General features: G+C 34.2%; 3 protein-coding genes across 11 annotated transcripts in view; all 3 read right to left on the bottom strand.

Annotated features, from left to right (window-relative positions):
- Nucleotides 1-6,087: 6,087 nt before the first annotated feature.
- The window catches only part of LOC111462529 (UPF0481 protein At3g47200-like), a 55,412-nt gene continuing 40,361 nt past the window's right edge, over nt 6,088-21,138 (bottom strand). Inside the window, exons 1-6 of one of the 7 annotated variants that reach the window (XM_023106128.1) lie at nt 10,451-10,539; nt 9,438-9,669; nt 8,525-8,817; nt 8,258-8,399; nt 6,988-7,594; nt 6,088-6,891 (exon numbers count right to left, since the gene is read on the bottom strand). In XM_023106128.1, coding sequence (XP_022961896.1) covers nt 6,269-6,891; nt 6,988-7,594; nt 8,258-8,399; nt 8,525-8,754 — 1,602 coding nt within the window. In that variant the 5' untranslated portion in view covers nt 8,755-8,817; nt 9,438-9,669; nt 10,451-10,539 and the 3' untranslated portion in view covers nt 6,088-6,268. Of the gene's footprint in view, nt 7,595-8,257; nt 8,400-8,494; nt 9,219-9,437; nt 9,670-10,450; nt 10,540-21,138 lie in introns of those variants that run through there. The other 6 variants (XM_023106126.1, XM_023106125.1, XM_023106127.1 and 3 more) reach the window with 6 other exon arrangements.
- Nucleotides 14,600-18,119, bottom strand: LOC111462973 (putative UPF0481 protein At3g02645). The gene is made up of 3 exons (XM_023106806.1): nt 17,993-18,119; nt 17,598-17,713; nt 14,600-15,142 (listed from the first exon to the last, which is right to left on the bottom strand). Exons 1-3 carry the CDS (start codon nt 18,117-18,119, stop codon nt 14,600-14,602), a joined length of 786 nt encoding a protein of 261 aa, XP_022962574.1.
- The window catches only part of LOC111462537 (putative UPF0481 protein At3g02645), a 3,282-nt gene continuing 465 nt past the window's right edge, over nt 18,322-21,138 (bottom strand). For 2 of the 3 annotated variants that reach the window (XM_023106141.1, XM_023106143.1), the window contains one exon: nt 18,322-19,522. In XM_023106141.1, coding sequence (XP_022961909.1) covers nt 18,353-19,522 — 1,170 coding nt within the window. In that variant the 3' untranslated portion in view covers nt 18,322-18,352. Of the gene's footprint in view, nt 19,698-19,781; nt 19,965-21,138 lie in introns of those variants that run through there. The other variant, XM_023106142.1, reaches the window with a different exon arrangement.

The raw sequence follows: 21,138 nt of genomic DNA, 5'->3' as shown, positions 1-21,138 counted from the left end.
ATTTTCAAATTAATTATAAAATACTATATTAAATTAATTAAAAAAGTTCAAAAAAAATATACTTTGATTATTACTTTATTTTAATAAATAGCTCTCAAAAAATAAAAGTAACAAAAGTGTTGGAACCAATTTAAGAAACATACTCGTGAGCAAGAAGTAAAATAAAATTAATATTTTAAGCTTTTTTTTTTCAAAAAAATTATGAGATAGAAATTGTTTATTCATATATTATATATTTGTGTTTGTGACTTTTTCCGCTGTTCTTCATATCATACTTAACCAACGAGAAAACACAGATAGCGGCAACAACTCTCGTAGGATAAACATAAACAGAGAGTGATTGTTGAAGATTATTGAGAGTGAATCTCACCTTCATTAATTCAGTGAAAAATCATGAGTTTATAAGTGAGGAATACTATCTTCATTGATATGATGCCTTTTGGGGAAGGTCAAAGCAAAGGCATGAGAACTTGTGCTCAAAGTGGACAATATGAGTGTTTTTTGGGTAAGATCGGGAGTATATATTGATGTAAGAATAATGGTGCTACCCTTTATTATAAGGAAAATATCATTACGCATTATTATTCTTGTAACAACCCGAAATTTTCTACTTAATTTAAGGTCGCTACTGTATACATCCCATAAACATTGAATGTGGAAGACTTCATTTAAATTCCATAAAACATAACCTTTAACTTAAAACACAGCCATGAACTTACGTGTTTCGAAAACATCTTTAAAACGACACAACAAAAGACTCGAAATAAAATAAACAAGCGTTTAAGTTTAAAACATCCTATTCTATCCTAAGTCTTAGAAATAAATGTCTTGCCTTAACTTGAAAAAATGTAGTAGCACATGGCTTGAGTATTTAAAGAAATACTCAGTAAGTGACCCCACTATTGGGGTTAAATGCAACAATTACATGCAATGAAATGATGGAACCTGTGAATGTTTGATTAATCCACCACACCTAAATGGTGTGAAAGTTATCTTATTTATAATCAAATAAATTACAAGGATATGGAAATAGTAATAAATGAAAATAACAATAAATGGAAAAATATCTATAGTAATAAGGCAAATGTTAGATATTTGCCTTATAATAAAATATCAAATATAATATATATGATAAACTATAATTTATTACTAAATATCCTTAACACCCCACCGCAAGCTAAGCGTCGGATTTAAACGAACGTAAAGCTTGAATCTGAAAAATTCAAAGAGGTTGAGAAACACTTTTCGTGAAGATGTTAACAACCTGGTTCAGAGGAGGCGTAGAGAAACACTTTCTTGGCCATCGAAAACTGCAGAGAGATCGCCGCTCAACGGCGATGCTGCCTTGGCTTCGGTGAGAATATGTCTAACCCATGAAGAGGGATTGTCGCTTAGCGACGATGCTGACTTGACTCTGGTGAGAATATGTCTAACCCCAAGAAGTAGAAGGGGAAACCTAGAGCAAGGGACAAAGACAATGTTGAAGCCGGAAGAGTCGCCACATTGGGCGAATGAGCCAATTTTGGCGAGAAGGGCAGCTGGAAGAGACGCCACATTGGGGCGAAGGAGCCAATTTTGGCTAGAAGGGCGGCGGCAACTTGGTTGGCGAAGATGCCAGTGCGGCGCCTAGATTCCAAAGGTAAATCTCTGCAAAAGGTCGATAGGCTTATTGAGATTCTGTATATTTCTGAAGAGGAATGCTGATGAAGATCCTAAGATTAGGGTTTATGTGAAGGATGAAGGATAAAGGGAAAATTGGGAAGAAAATGAAAGAGACTATGTTTGGAAAAGGTGAGGTTGTATATACAGAGTATGGCGAAGGATGATTTGGAGGTCAAAAGGGTGGAGCCGAAGAGTAATCAATCGACTCTGCATGTGACAGCCATGACGACTGCCCCTGCGGCATCAAAGACAACAGTGGTGGTGGAGAAGAACAGTAGAAGATTTCAAAAGCGATTGAAAAGAAAAGATCTAGGTTGCTAAACCAAAATAGCTCTGATACCATGTTAATGTTTGCTGAATCCACCACACCTAAATGGTGTGAAAGTTATCTTATTTATAATCAAATAAATTACAAGAATATGGAAATAGTAATAAATGGAAATAACAATAAATGGAAAGATATCTATAGTAATAAGGCAAATGTTAGATATTTGCCTTATAATAAAATATCAAATATAATATATATGGTAAACTATAATTTATTACTAAATATCCTTAACATTCGTTTCGTTTCGTTTCGTTTCGTTTCATTTTCCCTACGGTGTAATCCTAACATTTAGTAGCTTACTAGAACTATAGCTACTAATTCACACCAACAATCTCAGTACATTTAAACATCATCAATACAACAATTTATATTCACATTCCATGCAAGGTAAAACATAACTCATCTAGTAAAACATAACGTATTCTAAATTATAATAAATATAGAATTAAGCTAACATGAATGCAGTAAATAATATTACAATCAATAGAGTAAAGTCCAATTATGAGTTATATTTTATAATGACCAAACAATAACAACATACACAATCAACGACATTTCATTTTCTTATCTTACGCAAGACATATCTGACGGAGACGAGGCACCGACGGTGGGACCATGGAACATGCCAAGCCTACATCGTAGGCTAGTCTACAAGATCTATAACCTAGAGCTCTGATACAAACTGTATCAGAGCCAGTCACCGGACAATGTGCCGGCCTTCTCGCTGTTTCCCGAAGGGGGGTAGACACGAGGCGGTGTGCCAGTAAGGACGCTGGACCCCAAAGGGGGGTGGATTTGGGGGTGGTCCCACATCGATTGGATAAAGGAACGAGTGCCAGCGAGGACGCTGGGCCTCGAAGGGGGGTGGATTGTGATGTCCCACATTGGTTGGGGAGGTGAACAAATCACCCTTAATAAGGGTGTGGAAACCTTCCCCTAGCATATGCGTTTTAAAGCTTTGAGGGGAAGCCCAAAAGGGAAAGCCCAAAGAGGACAGTATTTGCTAGCGGTGGATCTGGGTCGTTACAATTCTTTTCTCTTATTGTTCTTATATTTCTCTATTAGGTAAATAATTATAATTAGAGAACTTTCACCACCTTTGAGGTGGGGTGATTTCAGCAAACATTTTCTTCTTTCGCTTCCAAATCCCGGATATGTTGATGGAACTATAGTTCCACCAACTCGCTTTGAACCAGAAACCTCCTCAACCCTCAACCCTCAACCCTCAACCTCAAATATATGGCGTGGTGAGCAATCGATCAACGACTTCTCTATCTTCAGCTCTCCTCTCTCACCAAGGAAGCCATTGTTGTCGTCGTTGGTCTCTCCATTGCACGTGATGTTTGGCTTGTGTTGGAAACTACGTTCAGCCATCATTCGAAAGCTCGTGAACTGAGACTCGAGGATGACTTGCAGCTGATGAAACATAGCACCAAACCTGTTGAACCTACTGTTGATTCCTCTTCTTTAGGCTCCCATCCTATGATCACACGAGCCAAAGCTGGTATATTCAAGACTCGTCATCTAGCAAATCTTAGTATTTTGGGCTCATCTGGACTTTTTTCTACTCTTCTTACATCCACTGAGCCAAAAGGATTTAAATCTGCGGCTAAGAATCCTACTTGGTTGCTACAATGGATGAAGAAATTCGAACTTTACAACAAAATGATACTTGGGCTTTGGTTCTTCACTCTGCCAGCACTAACATCGTGGACTCTAAATGGGTGTTTCGTATTAAATATTTGCATATATACTTCAAAAAATATCCAGAAATCTGCGTATATACTTCAGAAACTAACTAAATAATGAATATACATAGGAATAGGAATGGTTGGTGTTTCAAACCCAACCGAAAGAAACTAATTTATAAATAAGTAATAAAAAATAAAAATAAAAAAAAAGGAGAGAAAGGAAGAAGTACCTTGCCTGCAAATTGATGGCTAAGCTAAGCTTCTAATAACCAAAGTATATATCAACTAGTGATGGGCGGGTAGGGCTAACATTATCACGTGGAGAGTCAACATAGGTCAATTAAAACGACAATAAGACAATAGGTCCTCTGATAATCAAATATACTACGATGGGGCCTAACATAAATGATCACATGAAAGTATAAATGTTGTAGTAGAAGTAGAAGCAAAAACGAGCGTACTCACATACCCACGAGCATAAATGAACAAAGAGACACAAAGATTTACATGGTTCAAAGAAAAGAAATTTTTCTACGAGTGGTAGTCAATCACTATAATCAAAGTGTTTATAAGTGTATCTCTCACACTCTCATACTATAATATTTCACTTGCAAAAACTCTTCTCAATTGTCTTTAAGTAGATGAAGAATGATACTGAATTCACATTTCAAACAATGCTAGACAAACTTTTATATAGGCATAGCAATACTAATGTTCATACATTAATCAAGATGATTTATATACCAATACGAAAGAATGTCTTACTATGGGGATGAGACAAATGTTCATGAAAATTCTCGATAGTAAATATACACAACTGCTAGACAATGAAACGTTGGTCCTCTATTCTAAATTATTGAGACACTGAATTCTCTATTCCAAATTATTGAAATGGAGGGATCGTCTACTCCAAATGCAAGGTTCCATTGATGGCCACTTGATCTTAATCTAAATTACTTTCAATGAAACCTAAAATTTTTAATTTTTGTATTTAGCATATTTATGAATTTAATAAAAATTCAAAATTTTAAAAACTGATTTGTTAATTTTAAAGTTAAGTGACTAAATAAAAATTAGACATAAATAATAAATATTAATGGTCATGAATTAAATTTATAATTTAATCGAAATTGAATTCATCTTATCACTAATTTGAGAAGCTTACATTGATAGCTTGTCGTATACTGTCCATTTTCTTTTTTAGAAAAAATAATAATAATTAACGTTGTCTGTCTTTTTATGGGCTACTTATTTTAGTCCAACTAGAAAGTTAGCCGACAAGAATGGGCCTTAATTTTTTTTTTCCTTTCTCATTTCTTTCCGATACTAAATTAAAAAAAGAATTAAAATAGTAATAATGTTTAGAATTTTACCAATATAACTATCATTTTAAATAAATATATTTCAAATTAAAGGTAAGATAAAAAAATTGTGTGTTTAAACCTTTACATTTATATTTAATAGATTTATTATTAATAATATAATCCTAAATATTCAATTACGTAGTCCTTAATAAACAAAATTTAAAAATTTAGTACTAGTGGTTTTGTGGTTTCTTTTTTATTATTAATTATTTTATTTTATTTTTTATTGATAAAAAATATTATCTATCAAATTTGGAGATTTTTAATAGTTATAAATGATAATAAATTAAAATATATGTGTGTTTATGTTGGGAGGAGTGAGATAACGAAATTTGTAAACTAAGTTTCGTCTTTGTTTTTTTTCAAATCCCCAATCCGCTCTCACTCACCACTATTAACAGGGTTTCGGTTGACTCACCACTACTAACAGGGTTTCGGTTGATTTTTCTTCTTTAGCAACTTAGATATTTCAATTCGTTAAATTTGAAAAATCCAAAAAGCACAAACTAGCCATAGAGCTTGGATATGGTTTCTCAATCGAAGGTCCATGGATTACAAATGGAACTCTCCATGGCCTTTTGCCGTCCGTCCTTCTCAATGCCCCCAAAATCCATCCAATGCATTCTTTTTTAATCTTGTACTAAGGTACACGAAAGACCAACCCATCTAGACAAAAATAATTGAAATTATATGTGATTTTTTAAATATGACATTTATAATTAATTTTTCGATTATTGTACTAATTATTAACAATTTAATTAAAATTATTTACTTGAAAATAATTATTAATATTGACTGCTAAGTAAATTTAAAAAGGCGCATTATTTATAATAAATGTACAAATGATTAAAAATTAAATCAAAGAAAGCTTATATAATTGTTATAATATACTTGTCAAATTTAATATTAGTTGGATTGTTTCTTTTCTTCAATTCATTTGCGGTTTCTGTTTCACATAGTTATCAACCAAAATAGATGGTCTTCACATAGTTATCAACCAAAATAGATGGTGTTCTCGCTTAAAGCTAAAAGTGGTATGAGCATTTAATATAAATTTAATAGAGCCAACTTGAACATATAGTTAAACATGGATCCAACATGAACATATAGTTAAACATGGATCCAACAGAACATATAGTTAAACATTGATTTGAAACTCTCAACTAGAAGTTTGAATTCTAAATTCAAAAAAGCATAATTTGAATTGGATCCAATTAAGAACCTCATTTGAATAAAAGGTCAACTATAGCCACAATCGTCTGGATGAGAGTGAGTGCAAGGAGGAGGATGGCTGCAATGGAGGAAGCACAGAGCCATGGCGTGCTGAAATAGTTGCGTCGCAACAACGAAATCCACCGATGGCGAGGGCGCTTGCAATAATCTTTCATTCTTTTGCAATCAAAATTGTATGAGTTAATTCCAGGGCAAATGTGCTTACCGAGGTTGTTGAATAATTGGGTAACCTCGTTGATACTACCAAAGTTGTTGTGTATGATCCCTCCCTCAATCAGCAATTTCACGTCTTGGTCTGTCTGGACCAAGCACTGCATAAACACAGCAAAGTTGCTCACCTCGTTCCTTAACTCACTGCCAATATGGCATTGTTCATAAGCTATAAGGTTCCTCACACGCTTTTCAAAATCATCATATATGTTGATTTGCGGCAGTTGTAGACAGCCACCTTGGTCTTTAAATGCTATGCCCTTCCCCATCTTGAAAATAACACCGCATTCGTGAAGCTTAGTGGCATTTGGTGGCCAAAATGTGTGCTGGAAGGACGTTTCATCGGAACGCGTATGAGTAAAGTGCAGTCTTAATAAATCAACAAAATGATTCACTTGGACGCCTATGCCAGCCAAAAGTACATGTTCTTTAAGAGAAAACAACCCTCCTTTGTGGGATTCAATGAAATATTGATGAACAAGTTCAATGAAATGCACACCTTTCAGCAAAGGTTGAGAAGAGGCGCAGAGGTCGTATAGAGATTGGAGAAGGAAGAAGGGAAGCTGGTTTTCAAGCAGTATCAGATCACAAAATAGTTCATACCAGAATTTCCATAAATTCGACATATCTGAGGCCCGAAGTTCGAAGAAGGAATAACCGATGAGATGCATGACCACAAAACAGCCATCAAAGACAAGAAGTTCCACAAATTCATCCCTGTTCATCTCAATGGATTCTGCATAACAATAGCGAGCTCTTTTTTCCCAAGTCTTGACTGTTTCAACAATCGTGTTGGTGGGGAGCTTGGTGAGATTAAGGAAGTTTTGAAGGTACATGGGTTTGAGTGAATTAGCCGTAAGATCTTTTCTACCGGAGTGCAAAGGACCGATAGAGATGACAGTGGGCGTATAAGCTTCTGGCTTGATGCTGCGCAGAGGTTCTGGAACCTTGTAAATGGTACCGTCTGAAGAACCGGATGAAACAGCTTGTTGAAGAATACGATTAATGGATAGTACCACTGGATCAAAAGTACCAGTTTCATTTTCTATTTCTGCTAGACTGTTGTTCTCATTTGTGTTGGGACGGCCGCAGAGCTCCATTTTGAACTGCGGAGAAACAAGGAAATTAGAAACAAGGGGAAAGGCAAGTAAGAGCAGTCGCGAGAAATTAGAGGCCAGTTGATTGGCGAAGTGCATACTCGAGTCTGGTCAACAAAGCCTTCACCGACAAGTTAGAGGACAATCAAGATAGGGCCCATCAAATAGAAGAAAAATAATAATAAATAGCCCTTAAAGTCTTTGATCTGATGTTTGAAAATTATAAAAATAGTCTTTGAAGTCGAGCTGAGGAATTATAAATTTAATATTTACAAGTAAAATTCATTTATATTCAAAAGATCTTTTAATTTTTTAAAATTTTAAATTTGCCAAAGCTAATTGGACATAAAAATTAAACTTGTTAGACACAATTACAATTGAATTTAGAGATCTACTAGACACTTTAAGAAGTTTAAAAATCAAGTATAAATAAATCCTACAAATCCTTTAGTAGTTCAAGTCCTATAGTTCAATTTAACCAAATATAAATTTAGATCATACCAATTGTCCCATGTTTTTTTTAATTATTATTGTATAAAATATCCTTATAGATGCCTCTAAAAGTTTGAAATGTTTCATAAAACGCAAATTGCCTCCCTAATAAATCTAACAATCTATTTGATGTACCTTAAAAATCCATCTCAGAATGCATTAATATGAAGTTGAACCTACCTGATTAGTTTCAATATTGTAGACAAGACGGAACCAGACAGGATCACCATACAGGAACTCCTCTCTGTGATCCATACAATTGAACCAAAACAGATGTAGTTTTACCGAAGCTGGAAAAGTCTGATAGTGCTGCAAAGAATATCTGAGAAGTTGTAAATCACATTCACAACACAACTAATAGATAAAGAAAATGAATATTTATGCATGAAATCTTCTGGAGTGAGAATCGAACAAAACCTGTAGAATGGAAATTACACTTCCACTCACTTAAGCTTAGATTTTGATGAGCTCTGAAGTGGCTTTGCAATGGGTCGAACAGGGGCACTTCTAACTGCCTTCTTCACATCATAATTAACCAATGAGAAAGCCCAGATAACGGCAACAACCATTGTAGGATAAACATAAGCAGATTTGGAAGGATCTGTGTTCACAGGTTTTCCGAGGATTCCTTCCTTAACAAGACCCCAAATTACCAAGAGACTTCCCAACATGCTCATCCTCTCGGGCTTCAAAGCACCCACAAACGCTCCAGCCACTGAGAAATAGCTTCCCACAAGAACCTGGGTTGAAACGACAAGTCATTTAATATAGACTGAAAATACTACAGATGCAGCTATTGATTTACAATGACCATATTGGCTTGGTGGCTTATCATCTGTATCTTCCAAACACGGTTGTTGCTCACAAGTTTTTCATGTCTCCCAATTGAGAAAGGCTGTTGGACATACTTTTCCAGTATTTTCAACTCGAGTAAATCTCTCATCTAGTATTGTATACCTGGATCACTATTTGGCGTGCGGATAGTGATAGCTTCCAATGGTATAGTATGTAATCATCAGAAAGAATGGGCGTCAGCTTCGCATTTAGAAGAGAGCATTTAGAATATAGACTATATGAGTGCTTTTTGGGTAAGATCTTGGTGTTGAGGGGCTCTCAAATTCTCCCTTGGCTATGTGCCACTCTATGTGAATAAATAAAGGAGTTCTATCAGATTCCCGGATGGTTTTCCATAAGGAAACTCTAGGAAGCTTGTCTTGTTAGCCAGCCACGTTCAGAAAATTTAAAATAAATCATAATTTTTCTGACCAAAATAAGGGCCTGAATCCAAGGATAGACCCATAGGATAGATCAAATTCTACAAATCGAATTGAAAATAAACAAGAAGGTCAAGCAAAAGAACCTCTAAGCGTTGAAGATCAGTAACAGCGAAGGCTTCCTTCACGTTGTCAAATTATAGATGTCTAACAAGTTACTCCAGCTAGGAACTGTCAAGTTCGTGACAAGGCCATTTACAATTGCTCCAGGATAGAGAAGTGCCTTAACGACAAGCGCAGGAAAGACTTCACTTGCAATTAACTGGGATGAAGTTACGTGCAAAGGGGGTTGTGCACATGCCAGATCTGCACGGGACCCTGAGAACACACATTTTGAGTTATGTAATGTGCACATCCATTTTACACCTAGGGCTATATGGATGTCCAAACTTGCATAAATGAAATATCACAGATTCAAATATTATTGAACAAAAAAACATAAGATTATGCTTCTTTAAATCATAGGAAGTGTTGTACAGGATATTGGGAGTATATATTGATGTAAGGATAATGGAAACATCCCAAACGTATGGAATTACTACATGTTGATTCGACTGAGATCCATGATCCATTATTCTTTCAATAGGAACAGCCATTAATTCGCAAGCAGTGGAAAGCACCTTGAAATGCGTAAAGCATTTAGATGTTCAAATGAAAATTCTCTTTAAAAAAATGGCACAAACTTCAGCTATTCAATCTTTTCATCCTGTTCTTCAACACACTCCCCTCCGGAGTTTTCTCGCAAATTAGTCTTAAATTCACGACACTCAACACATAAATTACTTGTATGAAGATGAAGTTACTGACGACAAGCGGTTCAGCTAAAAGAAATTCAATCTTTACAATTCTACTTTACGAGAACCAGATATTCAAACATATACAAGGTCGCATGAAATAGAACAGATATTCAACTGCAACAAACAAGTGAAGGTACAGATCCGAAGTATCCTATCAACGATAGAACTGAAGTGAATGCGAGTGATACTGACAAGGCATCGCTCTCATACAATCCAAAATTTTTAACGCTAACAACAAATGCGAGTAGACATTCCTACTATCAGAGTGCGAAAAAAGAGGGGGAAAGAAAATGAAAACACACCTGAAGAGAGGGATTTGAAGTATAATAAGGAAGAAATAGATGCGAGATGCGAACCGGAGAAAGACTTGTGATCCCACCCGTGGATGATGTTGATGTCGACGATGGCGCGGAGGTTGCCATTGTTGACAACTGGAGAAGAAAGGTGAGATGTGGGAGAAGGAAGAAGAGGCCTGGGCAATGGCGGGCTAATTAGAAAAACCGATGGGGAGGGATCTGTTGTCCACTGCAGGTTTGAAGTTTCAATGGGCTGGGCCGAATTTGGAAACAGAAAATTGAGAATGTTGAATGGGCTGGGCCCAATTTGGAAACCGTTTCAGAGGAGAGAATGTTGAACGGGCTGGGCCGAATTATGTGGTATAAGGTTGAATAGATGAAGAAATTAAATTAATAAACAATAAACAGCACAATTAAGACATTAATTATTTGACATTAATTATTTGACATTAATTATTTGACATTCACATGTACTCTTAAAATTCTCTCCATCTTTTGGCCACCGATAAGAATGCCTAATTGTACGTATTCCCATAAAAAGTCCAACCAATACTTATCTTCGCCACCCAATGCTACCGAGCTTCACGAATGCGGCGTTATTTTTAGGAGGGGGAATGGCATAGAATTTAATGACCAAGGTGGGTGTCTACAACTGCTACCAATCAACATATATGACGATTTTAAAAAGCATGTGAGGAACCTTATAGCTTATGAACAATGCCATACTGGCAGTGAGTTAAGGAACGTGGTGAGCAACTTTGCTGTGTTTATGCCGTGCTTGGTCCAGTCCGACCAAGATGTGAAATTGCTGATTGAGGGAGGGATCATAGAGAACTACTTGGGTGGTATCAAAATAAATCTAAATAAAACAATACTCTATAACTTAAAACATCCAATAAACGTAAACTCCTAAAAATATCTCATCTCCAACTTCCATGGTGTCCTCAACTCCACCATCAACCGTACATTGGCGCCTTGTCTTTACCTGAAAAATGTAGGTTGCACGTGGCTTGAGTATTTTATGAAATACTCAGTACGTCACCCTACTGTTGGGGTTACAAATGCGAACACATGCAACATATGAGTGGGATCTAACTTTTCATAAACTTTACATAGCCTTGGGCACTTTTTTATTCTGGGTAGAGTTGTGTGTGTTGTACTCCTTCACACACGGCCCATGTATGCGTACATGGACCCACCAGGCGGGCTCGTATACATACCCACTAGGCCTAACTTGGTCGAGCACAACGTGTTATACGTCGCCGGACACCAAAGAACAGAAAAGGGCCTGCATGTTATCCTGGCGAACATAAATATCGTATTTCATTCTTTTGTAACATAAAGGGGAAGAATCCTGATGCACGTGACATACATATATGCATGAGGTCTCTTAACATATCTAACATGACATTACATAAACATTGCTAACATCGTATATACGTTTCTTACATTACATGGCATCTCACATGACTTATGGAAGATCAAACTCTTGAAATATCTTATGGAAGGTCAAAGATTTCATTGTGAGGTTATATAAAAATATGTATGTTATATTTTTAGGGGAGATTTGGAAAATGGAGTAAAAAAAACAATTTTTTTTTTTTTGTCATGGATTAAATCATTGAACTTGACACATAATTGATCTTATTTGTAGAATGATTTAAATCTCCCTTGACACATGAACTTGACACGGGATCAATCATTGAACTTGACACTTGACACATTGGTAAAGGTTCTAAGGAAATTTCCTAAGGAAATTTTCTCAAATGCTATAAAGTTTCGAAACCCCATTTTTAAAGCTTATGTCCATCACCAATTGGACATTTTCTGCTTTCTTGAGGGTGACACTAGCCTCGCAGAACTTAGTTATTGATGGAGGAATAACAAAATTGATTTCATCAACGTTAACCACAGAAGACATCGTGGAAACGACAAATAACAAGCTTAAGAAATCTACAAAGTGCTTCGGTGTTATTGGCAAGGTACTAGAAAGATGATATTTATGAAACAATCCGTGTTTTTACAACACGTATGCAAGTTGTAAATGGAGATGGAGACATCATCTTCTAGTATAAGGTCAAGCATACGTTGAAGAAAGGAGAAAGGGATTTGATTTTAGCTTAACCAAATTAAGATCTATATCAGGAATTCTTCTGTAGAATGAATAATATAATATCAAAAACTCCATAATAAAACAACCATCCACCGTCATAATTTCAATAAAATCCTTGTCATTCATGTTTATGGGTTTTGCATAGCAATTTTGATCTTCTTCTACCTGACTTTGAGAATTTTTCACAAGATCCCCCGGTAGGTTCATTGGGCTAGTCAAATGATTCATCTTATAATTTAGACGAATTAGAAAGTTATTAAAACCTTGAAGCTTATATCGTTCGGTGGCTATCAAATCTGGATAACGATGATGAAATGGACCGATAGAAATGACTTGAGGAATATAGGCTTTATTATTCATCTCGCGTAGCAGTTTGGGAACTCGATAGATGCTAGATTCTACAATAATAGGAGGTAGTCGTTCCAGTCTATCTCTTATAGACATCGCAACATTTCCACAAATTTGTTCATGCTCATGAATTCCGGCCGAAATATGCTCTTTGGTTGATGAACTCCAATATAATTATTTTCCATTTGAACTAGAAAATATCCACGTTTTCAAATCAGCTTTCAATGCATATATACTTTAGAAACTAACTAAATAATGAATATACATAGGGATATCAAAAAAACTAATTTATAAATAAGTAATAAATAAATACATAAATAAAAGGAGAGAAAGGAAGAAGTACCTCGCCTGCAAATTGATGGAAGGTGTTGGTAGCAAATGAAGATGAGGGAAGAAAAGAATTAAAGTGTATTTAAACTGAAATAAATGAATGGGTAAACGAAGTATATACCAACTAGTGATAGGCAGGTAAGGCCAACATTATCACGTGGGAGAGTCAATATAGATCAATTAAAATCAATAACACAATTGGTCCTCTATTGATAACAAAATATATTATGATGGGGCTTCACATAATTGATCACATTGAGGTATAAATTTGTAGTGGAACGATCGTACTCACATACCCACGAACATAAATGAACAAAGAGACACAAAGATTTACATGGTTCAAAGACAAAAAATTCTACATCTACGACTTATAAAACTCTTCTCAATTGCCTTTAGGCAGATAAAGAATGATACTAACTTCACCTTACAAATAATGCTATACAAATTTTTATATAGGCATAAGAATACTAATGCTCTTGCATTAATCATCATGTACCAATGCAAAAGAATGTACTATTATGGGGATGAGCCAAATGTTCATGACAATTCTCGATAGTAAAATAGACAACTATTAGACAATAAGATGTTGGTCCTCTATTCTAAAATTATTGAGACCATGGATCCTCTTCCAAATTATTGAAATGAAGGAGTTGCCTATTCCAAAAGCAGAGTCCATTGATAAGTATAAGTCATAAGATATGATCACCACACTGTAAAAGTTTTCCAATCTTTATCTGACTTTTATTCTTCTCGTTCTTTTCAAAGGCTTATGCACCTTGTTGACCTTTTTGAGGGAGAATAAATTAGGTGTAGACCAATAATGGAAGTGCACTATTTAAACAAATAAAAAATTAATTATTTTATTACATATAAATTTAAATTATATGTGTGATGAAACTAAAATTTTTAATTTTTGAGTTTTCTATGATATACCAAAGAGATTTCTTAAAATTTATAAACTAAATAGTCATTTATTGAATCAAATTTTGAGAATTAAAAGTATATTTAATTCTTGTTTTTATTTTTCACTGAGTAAATATTGAGATGTCTTAGTTCATATCAAACTTCTACGAGCCCATCTTATTATTCATATTATTCATAGTGGTTAGAAAGTTAATAGTGGTTAGAAAGTTAGTATGTCATTTTTTAGGGTATCAAGTAGGTACTCCTACGTTCTATTTTGCTTCTTCTATGGAAAACAATGAAGGAAGATAGTATTAAAAAAATAAAGGTAAATACAAATTATAAATGATTAGTAAAGGCAGGTAACAGATACAAATACAACATATTTTTTATTTATAAAAAAAAACATTGGTAAATACAAGGATGACATTTACAAGGTAAGGAGCAACTGAGCAAAATTTTTAAAAAAAATCTGACGATTCATGAAATGTAAATATATCAGAAAATATAGTTTGAAGGAGGGCCAAAATAATGACCGAGACAGCACCAAAAGCAGCGACACAAGCCCATGGTGTATAAAAATAGTCACGTTTGAGTATAGCTTTCGCGCTGTTCCAACGTTTATTGCAGTGCTCATGTAAGCTAGCACTGATAATGTTGAAGTAGGTATCATGTGGGACTGTGGCAAATTTACAGAGATCGTTAAACAGTTTTGCAACTTCATTAGCACTGCCTCCAATATCGTTGATTATAATTCCGGCATTCTCAAGTAAATTCACGTCTTCCTCTGTGCTTATCAAATAATCCATGAATGTGATATATTGGATACACTTGTTCTCCTTTGCTAAGGAAATTTGCTCAAATGCTATCAAGTTTCGAATCATGGTTTCAAAGTTATCATCAATCCCTAAAGGTGGAATTTTGAAAACCTCATTTTTAAAGCTTATGTCCATCACAAATTTGGCATCTCCTGCTTTCTTGATGGTGACGCCAACTTGAGAGAGCTTAGTTATTGATGGAGAAATAATCAATTTGGTTTTATCAACGTTGACCACAAAAGGCAGGCCTTGTGGGAACGACAAAGTGCAAGCTTAAAAAATCGATGAAGTGCTTCGGTATTCTCGACAAGGGAGTAGAAAGTTTATATGGATGTACCAATCCATGTTGCAAAAACATGTATGCAAACTCTATAACGGAGATGGAGGTATCATCTTCTAGTATAAGTTTGAACATACATTTAAGAACCGAGAAAGGGATTTGATTTTTCAGCTTAATCAAATCAAGATCTATATCAGGGATTCTTTTGTAGAATGAATAATCTAAGATTGTTTGGAATTTTAGGATGTATACGAGGGATTCTTTTGTAGAATGAATAATCTACCGTCCATTGGTATTTTTCATAGTACAGTATCAAAAACTCCACTACGAAACAACCATCCATAATCATTATTTCAATAAAATCCATGTCATTCATGTTTATGGGTTCAGCATAGCAATTTCAATATTCTGCAACGTAACGTTGAGTATTTCTCACAAGGACCTCCAGTGGGTTCTTCGGGTTATTCAAACATTTCATCTTATTACTCGCATTAGAAAGTTATCAAAACCTTGAACCTTATATCGTTCTGTGGTTATCAAATCTGGACTACGATGGTGAAATGGACTGATGGAAATGACTTGAGGGACTCGAAATTTTCAATATGCTACATTCTTCATTAACCGGAGGTAATTGTTCCATCCTTTTTTTTATGGATATTACAAGATTACCACAAAGTTGTTCAACTTCACTAATTTCTGTCATAATGTATGATATGTCATTTGCTTGATGAACTCCAATCTGACCATTTTCCATTTAAAATGAAACCGGACGTTTTCAAATCTGAATAAAAATCCATGTCCTCTATTATGGTTTGACAATTTGTTTAAAGTGATTGGCATGTCATGTCATAATTCTCACTTGCAAAAGAATTACATTTTTTCATCTTCATGATGATTTTCGATGAAGGATGTGAACGAAATAAAAGAAACTTCAAGTATCAGAGAGCTATGGATATATAGCATTAAATGTCTTCACGTGCATATCTTCAATAGAGGGTTCATCACTATGAGTACGTCAGCTTAACCAAATTTTAGTGGTCGCACGTGAAACATTGGTTGTATTTACAAAATAAGAAAGAAAAACTAAAAACTAGTTTTGAATAAAAATTGAAATCGGTTACAATTTTCAATATTTTCTCTCCCAATTTCGACATAAAAGCATTTGTAAAGGTGTAAAGTGGCTTTAATTATTGTAATATTATGATCTATTTGTATATTAATTATAAAGTTGAAGATTAAACAAAAATAAAAATTAACATTGGTAAAAGTTCTTTTTATGTATTTTTTTCATTATATTTTTTACCTGTTAATAATTTTTTTTTATCATAATTGTATAAAATAATCTCTACTTACTTCTTCAATTTTATTATCGTAATAATTATTTATAATTATGAGAATAATTATTTATAATTATGAGAATAATTATTACAATTGATTCTAATTATTTTCAATTATGAAAATAATTATTACAATTGATTGCTTAATAAATTCAAAAGCTTGTAGACATATTATCCGGAACACATGTTGTGGATAAAAATTAAATAATTAATTATGTAAAATTTATTAGTGGATGAAAATTAAATGATTAATTATCTAAAATTAACGAGTATAATAAAATTATTTAAAATAATTAAGAGATGTTAGGAGTGCATTGCGATAGAGGAGAGAGAAAATTGAAGTAAAAAAAAAAAGAACGATTGAAAATTGTATGAAAAATGCAATTAGAAATTGTCGTATTCATTAACTGACTCAAGGCATGGTAAATATAACATAATGTATTTAAAAAATATTAATAACTTCAAGATAAACATTTAAGGTGCAAGGGAGTCAAATTATTAAAAAAAAATGCAAATATAACAAAGAATATAATTTGAATAAGTTTCAATACGATGACCAACGTTGCAGCAAAGTAGATAATAATTAGTAGTGTATTGATATAGTTACATTTGAATGAAGCTTTCACAAGTAAACTCACGTCTTTCTTTGTGTTTATCAAAGCATCCATGAATGCGACATATGAGATACACTTCCTCTGATTTTTCAAGGGAAGCGATTCAAATGCTATCAAATTCCGTATCATGAATTCGAAGAAAGCATCAATAACTAAAAGTGGGATTGTGAAAATTCCATTTTTGAAGTTTATGTTCATCACACATTCGACATTTTCTATTTTTTTTTTTATGACGACACTAGTCTCGTAAAATTCAATTATTGATAGAAGAGTAGTCTTGCTCTTTTTATTATTGTCATCCTTCACAAGCATGATGGGGACAACAAAGTAGAAGCTTAAAATATCAACCAAAATATCAACCAAGTGTTTTGGCTTATTAGAAAAAGAATTCTCATCTTCTCCAAATCCACAATGTAAGAATAAAATATAAGGTCGTATAAATGTTGAAGAGTGAAGAAAGAGATTTGATTTTTCAACATAAGAAAATCGGTATATATCTCGTGGATTCTTTGGTATAAGAAAAGATCTACATCGTTTTGAGTTCGAGAGAATGCATTTAGGCAGTATTTAACATAATATAGTATCAAAAACTCAACAATGAAACAACCATTCAGAAGCATCATTGTTACAAAATCATCCTCGCTTATGTCTATGGGTTATGCATAGCAATTTTGGGCTTCTTTCACTCAAGTTTGAACGATTTTCACGAAGAATTCTAATGAGCTTATCTTATTATCTAAACGATTTAGAAAGTCAATACAATGTTGACACTTACATGGTTATGTGATTATTAAATCTTTTTGACTATGATGGTGTAATGGGCAAATGGAAATAACTTGAAGGGTATAGACTCTTTTATTCTTCTTGAGTAGTAGTTTAGGAACTCGATAAATGGTACATTCTTTATTATTAACAGGAGCATATTCTTCCATAATTTTTTTTTAAAGGATATCACAATTACACAAACCTGTTCAATCTCACTAATTTCAATCATATGGTACGATATGTTGTTTGCTTATTGGGCTTACAAGTCTATTAAATGAAGGCCCATTAATTAACTAACTAAAGCACGGTAACAAACTTAAATATGACACAATGTTGTTAACACTTAACTAGATAAGAGAAGCAACCCAGTAAAAGAAACATACATATATTATATGGATTTCTAATGTTTACTGGGAAATGCAGATATCCCAGAGAATATGGTTTGAGAGAGAGTTAGAATAATAAGAAAGGTTGCAGCAAAAAACGAGACAATAGCCCATGGCGTATTACAATAGTTATGTATAAGTGAAGCTCGTGCCTTGTTCCATCCTCCCTCACAATACTTATGTAAAGCTTCGCTGATATTGTTGAACTCGCCATCACATGGTTGTTCAACAAATTTGCAGAGATTGTTGAATAAGTTTGAAACTTCTTTATCACTACCTCCAATATTGTTGATTATGATTTCAGCTTTCACAAGTAAATTCACGTCTTTCTCCGTGCTTATCAAATCATCCATGAATGCGATATATTGGATACACTTGCTTTGATTACCCAAGGGAAAATGCTCAAATGCTATCAGATTTCGCAGGGTGTATTCGAAGAAATCATCAATGTTTAAAGGTGGGATCTTGAAAATCCCCTTTTCGAAGCTTAGGTTCATTGCACATTTGGCATTTTCTGCTTTCTTAATGGTGACACCAGCCTCGTGAAGCTCAGTTATCGATGGAGGAGTTATCGGGCGATTATTATTATTGTTCTCTAGAGACGTCTTTGAGACGAAGTAGAAGCTTAAAAAATCGACCAAGTGCTTTGGTTTTATGGACGATAGATCAGAAAGAGAATAATTGTCAACAAGTTCGCGTCTAAAAAATATATATGTTAATTCTATAAAGGAGATAGAGGTTATATTTGGTATGAGGCCGAACAGACGTTCAAGAAGGAAGAAAGGGACTTGATTTTCCAACATAATCAAATCAGTAAATAGCTCCATAGATCTTTGGTGGAAGGTAAGATCTAAATTGTTTGGAGTTTGGAAGCATGTATTTGGGCAGTGTTGGTTATGATGTTGTATCAAAAACTCTACTAGGAAACAACCATCCACAAGCATCATGTTAACAAATTTCTCATCATTCATGTTTATGGGTTCTGCATAGCAATTTCGAACTTCTTTCATCCAATTTTGAGTATTTTTCTGAAGGAACTCCAATGAATCCCTTTGGTTACCTAGACGACTTAGAAAGTTCAAACAACGTCGAAGCTTATATGGCTCAGTGGCTAACAAATCTTTTCGATGATGGTGGAATGGACCTATGGAAATGACTTGAGGGGTATAGGCTCTATGATTCATCTTGCGTAACAGTTTAGGAACTCGAAAGATGCTACATTCTACATTAACAGGAGGCAGCTTGTCCATCATTTCTTTTATGGATAGTACGACATTACCACGAGGTTGTTCAACTTGTTCAACTTCATTAATTTCTGCCATATTGTAAGGTGTGTCGTTTGCTTGATGAACTTCAATCCTACGTTTTCAAATTTTCTTGAATATAGTTTAAAATAAACTAAAATAAGGAAGCAAAAATGAATTTAATGGAACGAAAAAATACCTTGTCTGCAAATTGAGGGAAGAATGGAAGAGAGGCGTGGAGTAAGAAGAGAAGGTATTGAAAGTGGAAGAAATAAGAAGGCTAAGGTTGGGATGACCAAGTAAACTACTGATGGTGGCCTCACATAAATGATCACATGGAGGAGTAAAGCGGAAACAAGAACATCATACTCACACCTACGAACATAATGAACAACGGACCAGATTTTACATGGTTTAGAAATAAGAAATTCTTTTATATTCACGGGTGGTAGTCAATTATTATAATCAAAATATTTATAAATATATCTTTCACACTCTTATACTACAAAGTCTCACGTACAAAATTCTTCTCAATTTCCTTTAAAAAAAATACAAAATGACAATGACTTAATATCTCGTAACAATACTAGAAAGACTTTTATATAAGCATAGTAATACTAACTCTCATACATAAATAAAGATGGGGATGAATCAAATGAATTCAATAGATTCATGAATCGAAGTGATGAATGAACCAAAAGTATTCATGAATCCAAAAGATTCCTTAATCAAATTTTCGTAGACAACTGTTAGACAATGAGACGTTGGGTCCTCCATTCCAAATGATTGAGACGTTGGGGTCCTCTATTCCAACCGCCGGACAATATAGACTTTGTTGTTTGTAGAGAGGGTTTATTGTCATGAATGCACTAGTCTTGTTTGCTATTAAGTCAATGCACTAGTCCATTGACTAGTATAAGCAATGACGACAACTATCTATTGATCTAAAAGTTTTTCAATCTTGTAACAGTTGAAGCCCACTGTTAGTAGATATTGTCAGCTTTAGCTCGCTAAGTGTAATAACCCGAAAATAATAAATAAATAAATAAATAAATTAATTAATTAAATAAAAAAAAAAAATAATAATAATAAAATAATAATAATAATAATAATAAAAATAAAAATAAAAATAAAAAGAGAAGAAGACAGCAGCAGCTTGAAGCTGCTGCCATGGAGAAAGGAAGAATGGACAGGTGGTTGAAGGGAAAAGAAAGAAAAGAGAGGATGATTAGAGGAGGTGGAAGCGTATTAGGGCTGGATTAAGCTTTAAAAAGGAAGAAAAACTAAGATTGGTGATTCGTGAAAAACCCAGAAAACAGAGGAGGAAACTTTCTGAGAATTCGAGTTTTGGTTGCTTAAAATTGGACATCAATCGAGGGTAAAGGAAGAGGGGTTGTTGCTGAGGAATCGTTTGAGGAAGGGGATACAGCCACGAGCTGAATCGAACGGTAATTCGAAGGTAACGAAAAACCCATTTCACCGAACCTTTAAATCTCGATATCTTGGTTCGTATTGTATAATAAGTTATGAAATAGGGCTTGTTAGAAACGTAATAA

The sequence above is a fragment of the Cucurbita moschata genome, unplaced genomic scaffold, assembly GCF_002738365.1.
Source record: "Cucurbita moschata cultivar Rifu unplaced genomic scaffold, Cmos_1.0 Cmo_Scf00027, whole genome shotgun sequence".
NCBI lineage: Eukaryota > Viridiplantae > Streptophyta > Magnoliopsida > Cucurbitales > Cucurbitaceae > Cucurbita > Cucurbita moschata.
The sequence above is the reverse complement of the archived record's forward strand: the minus strand, read 5'-3'. Positions and strand labels throughout refer to the sequence as shown.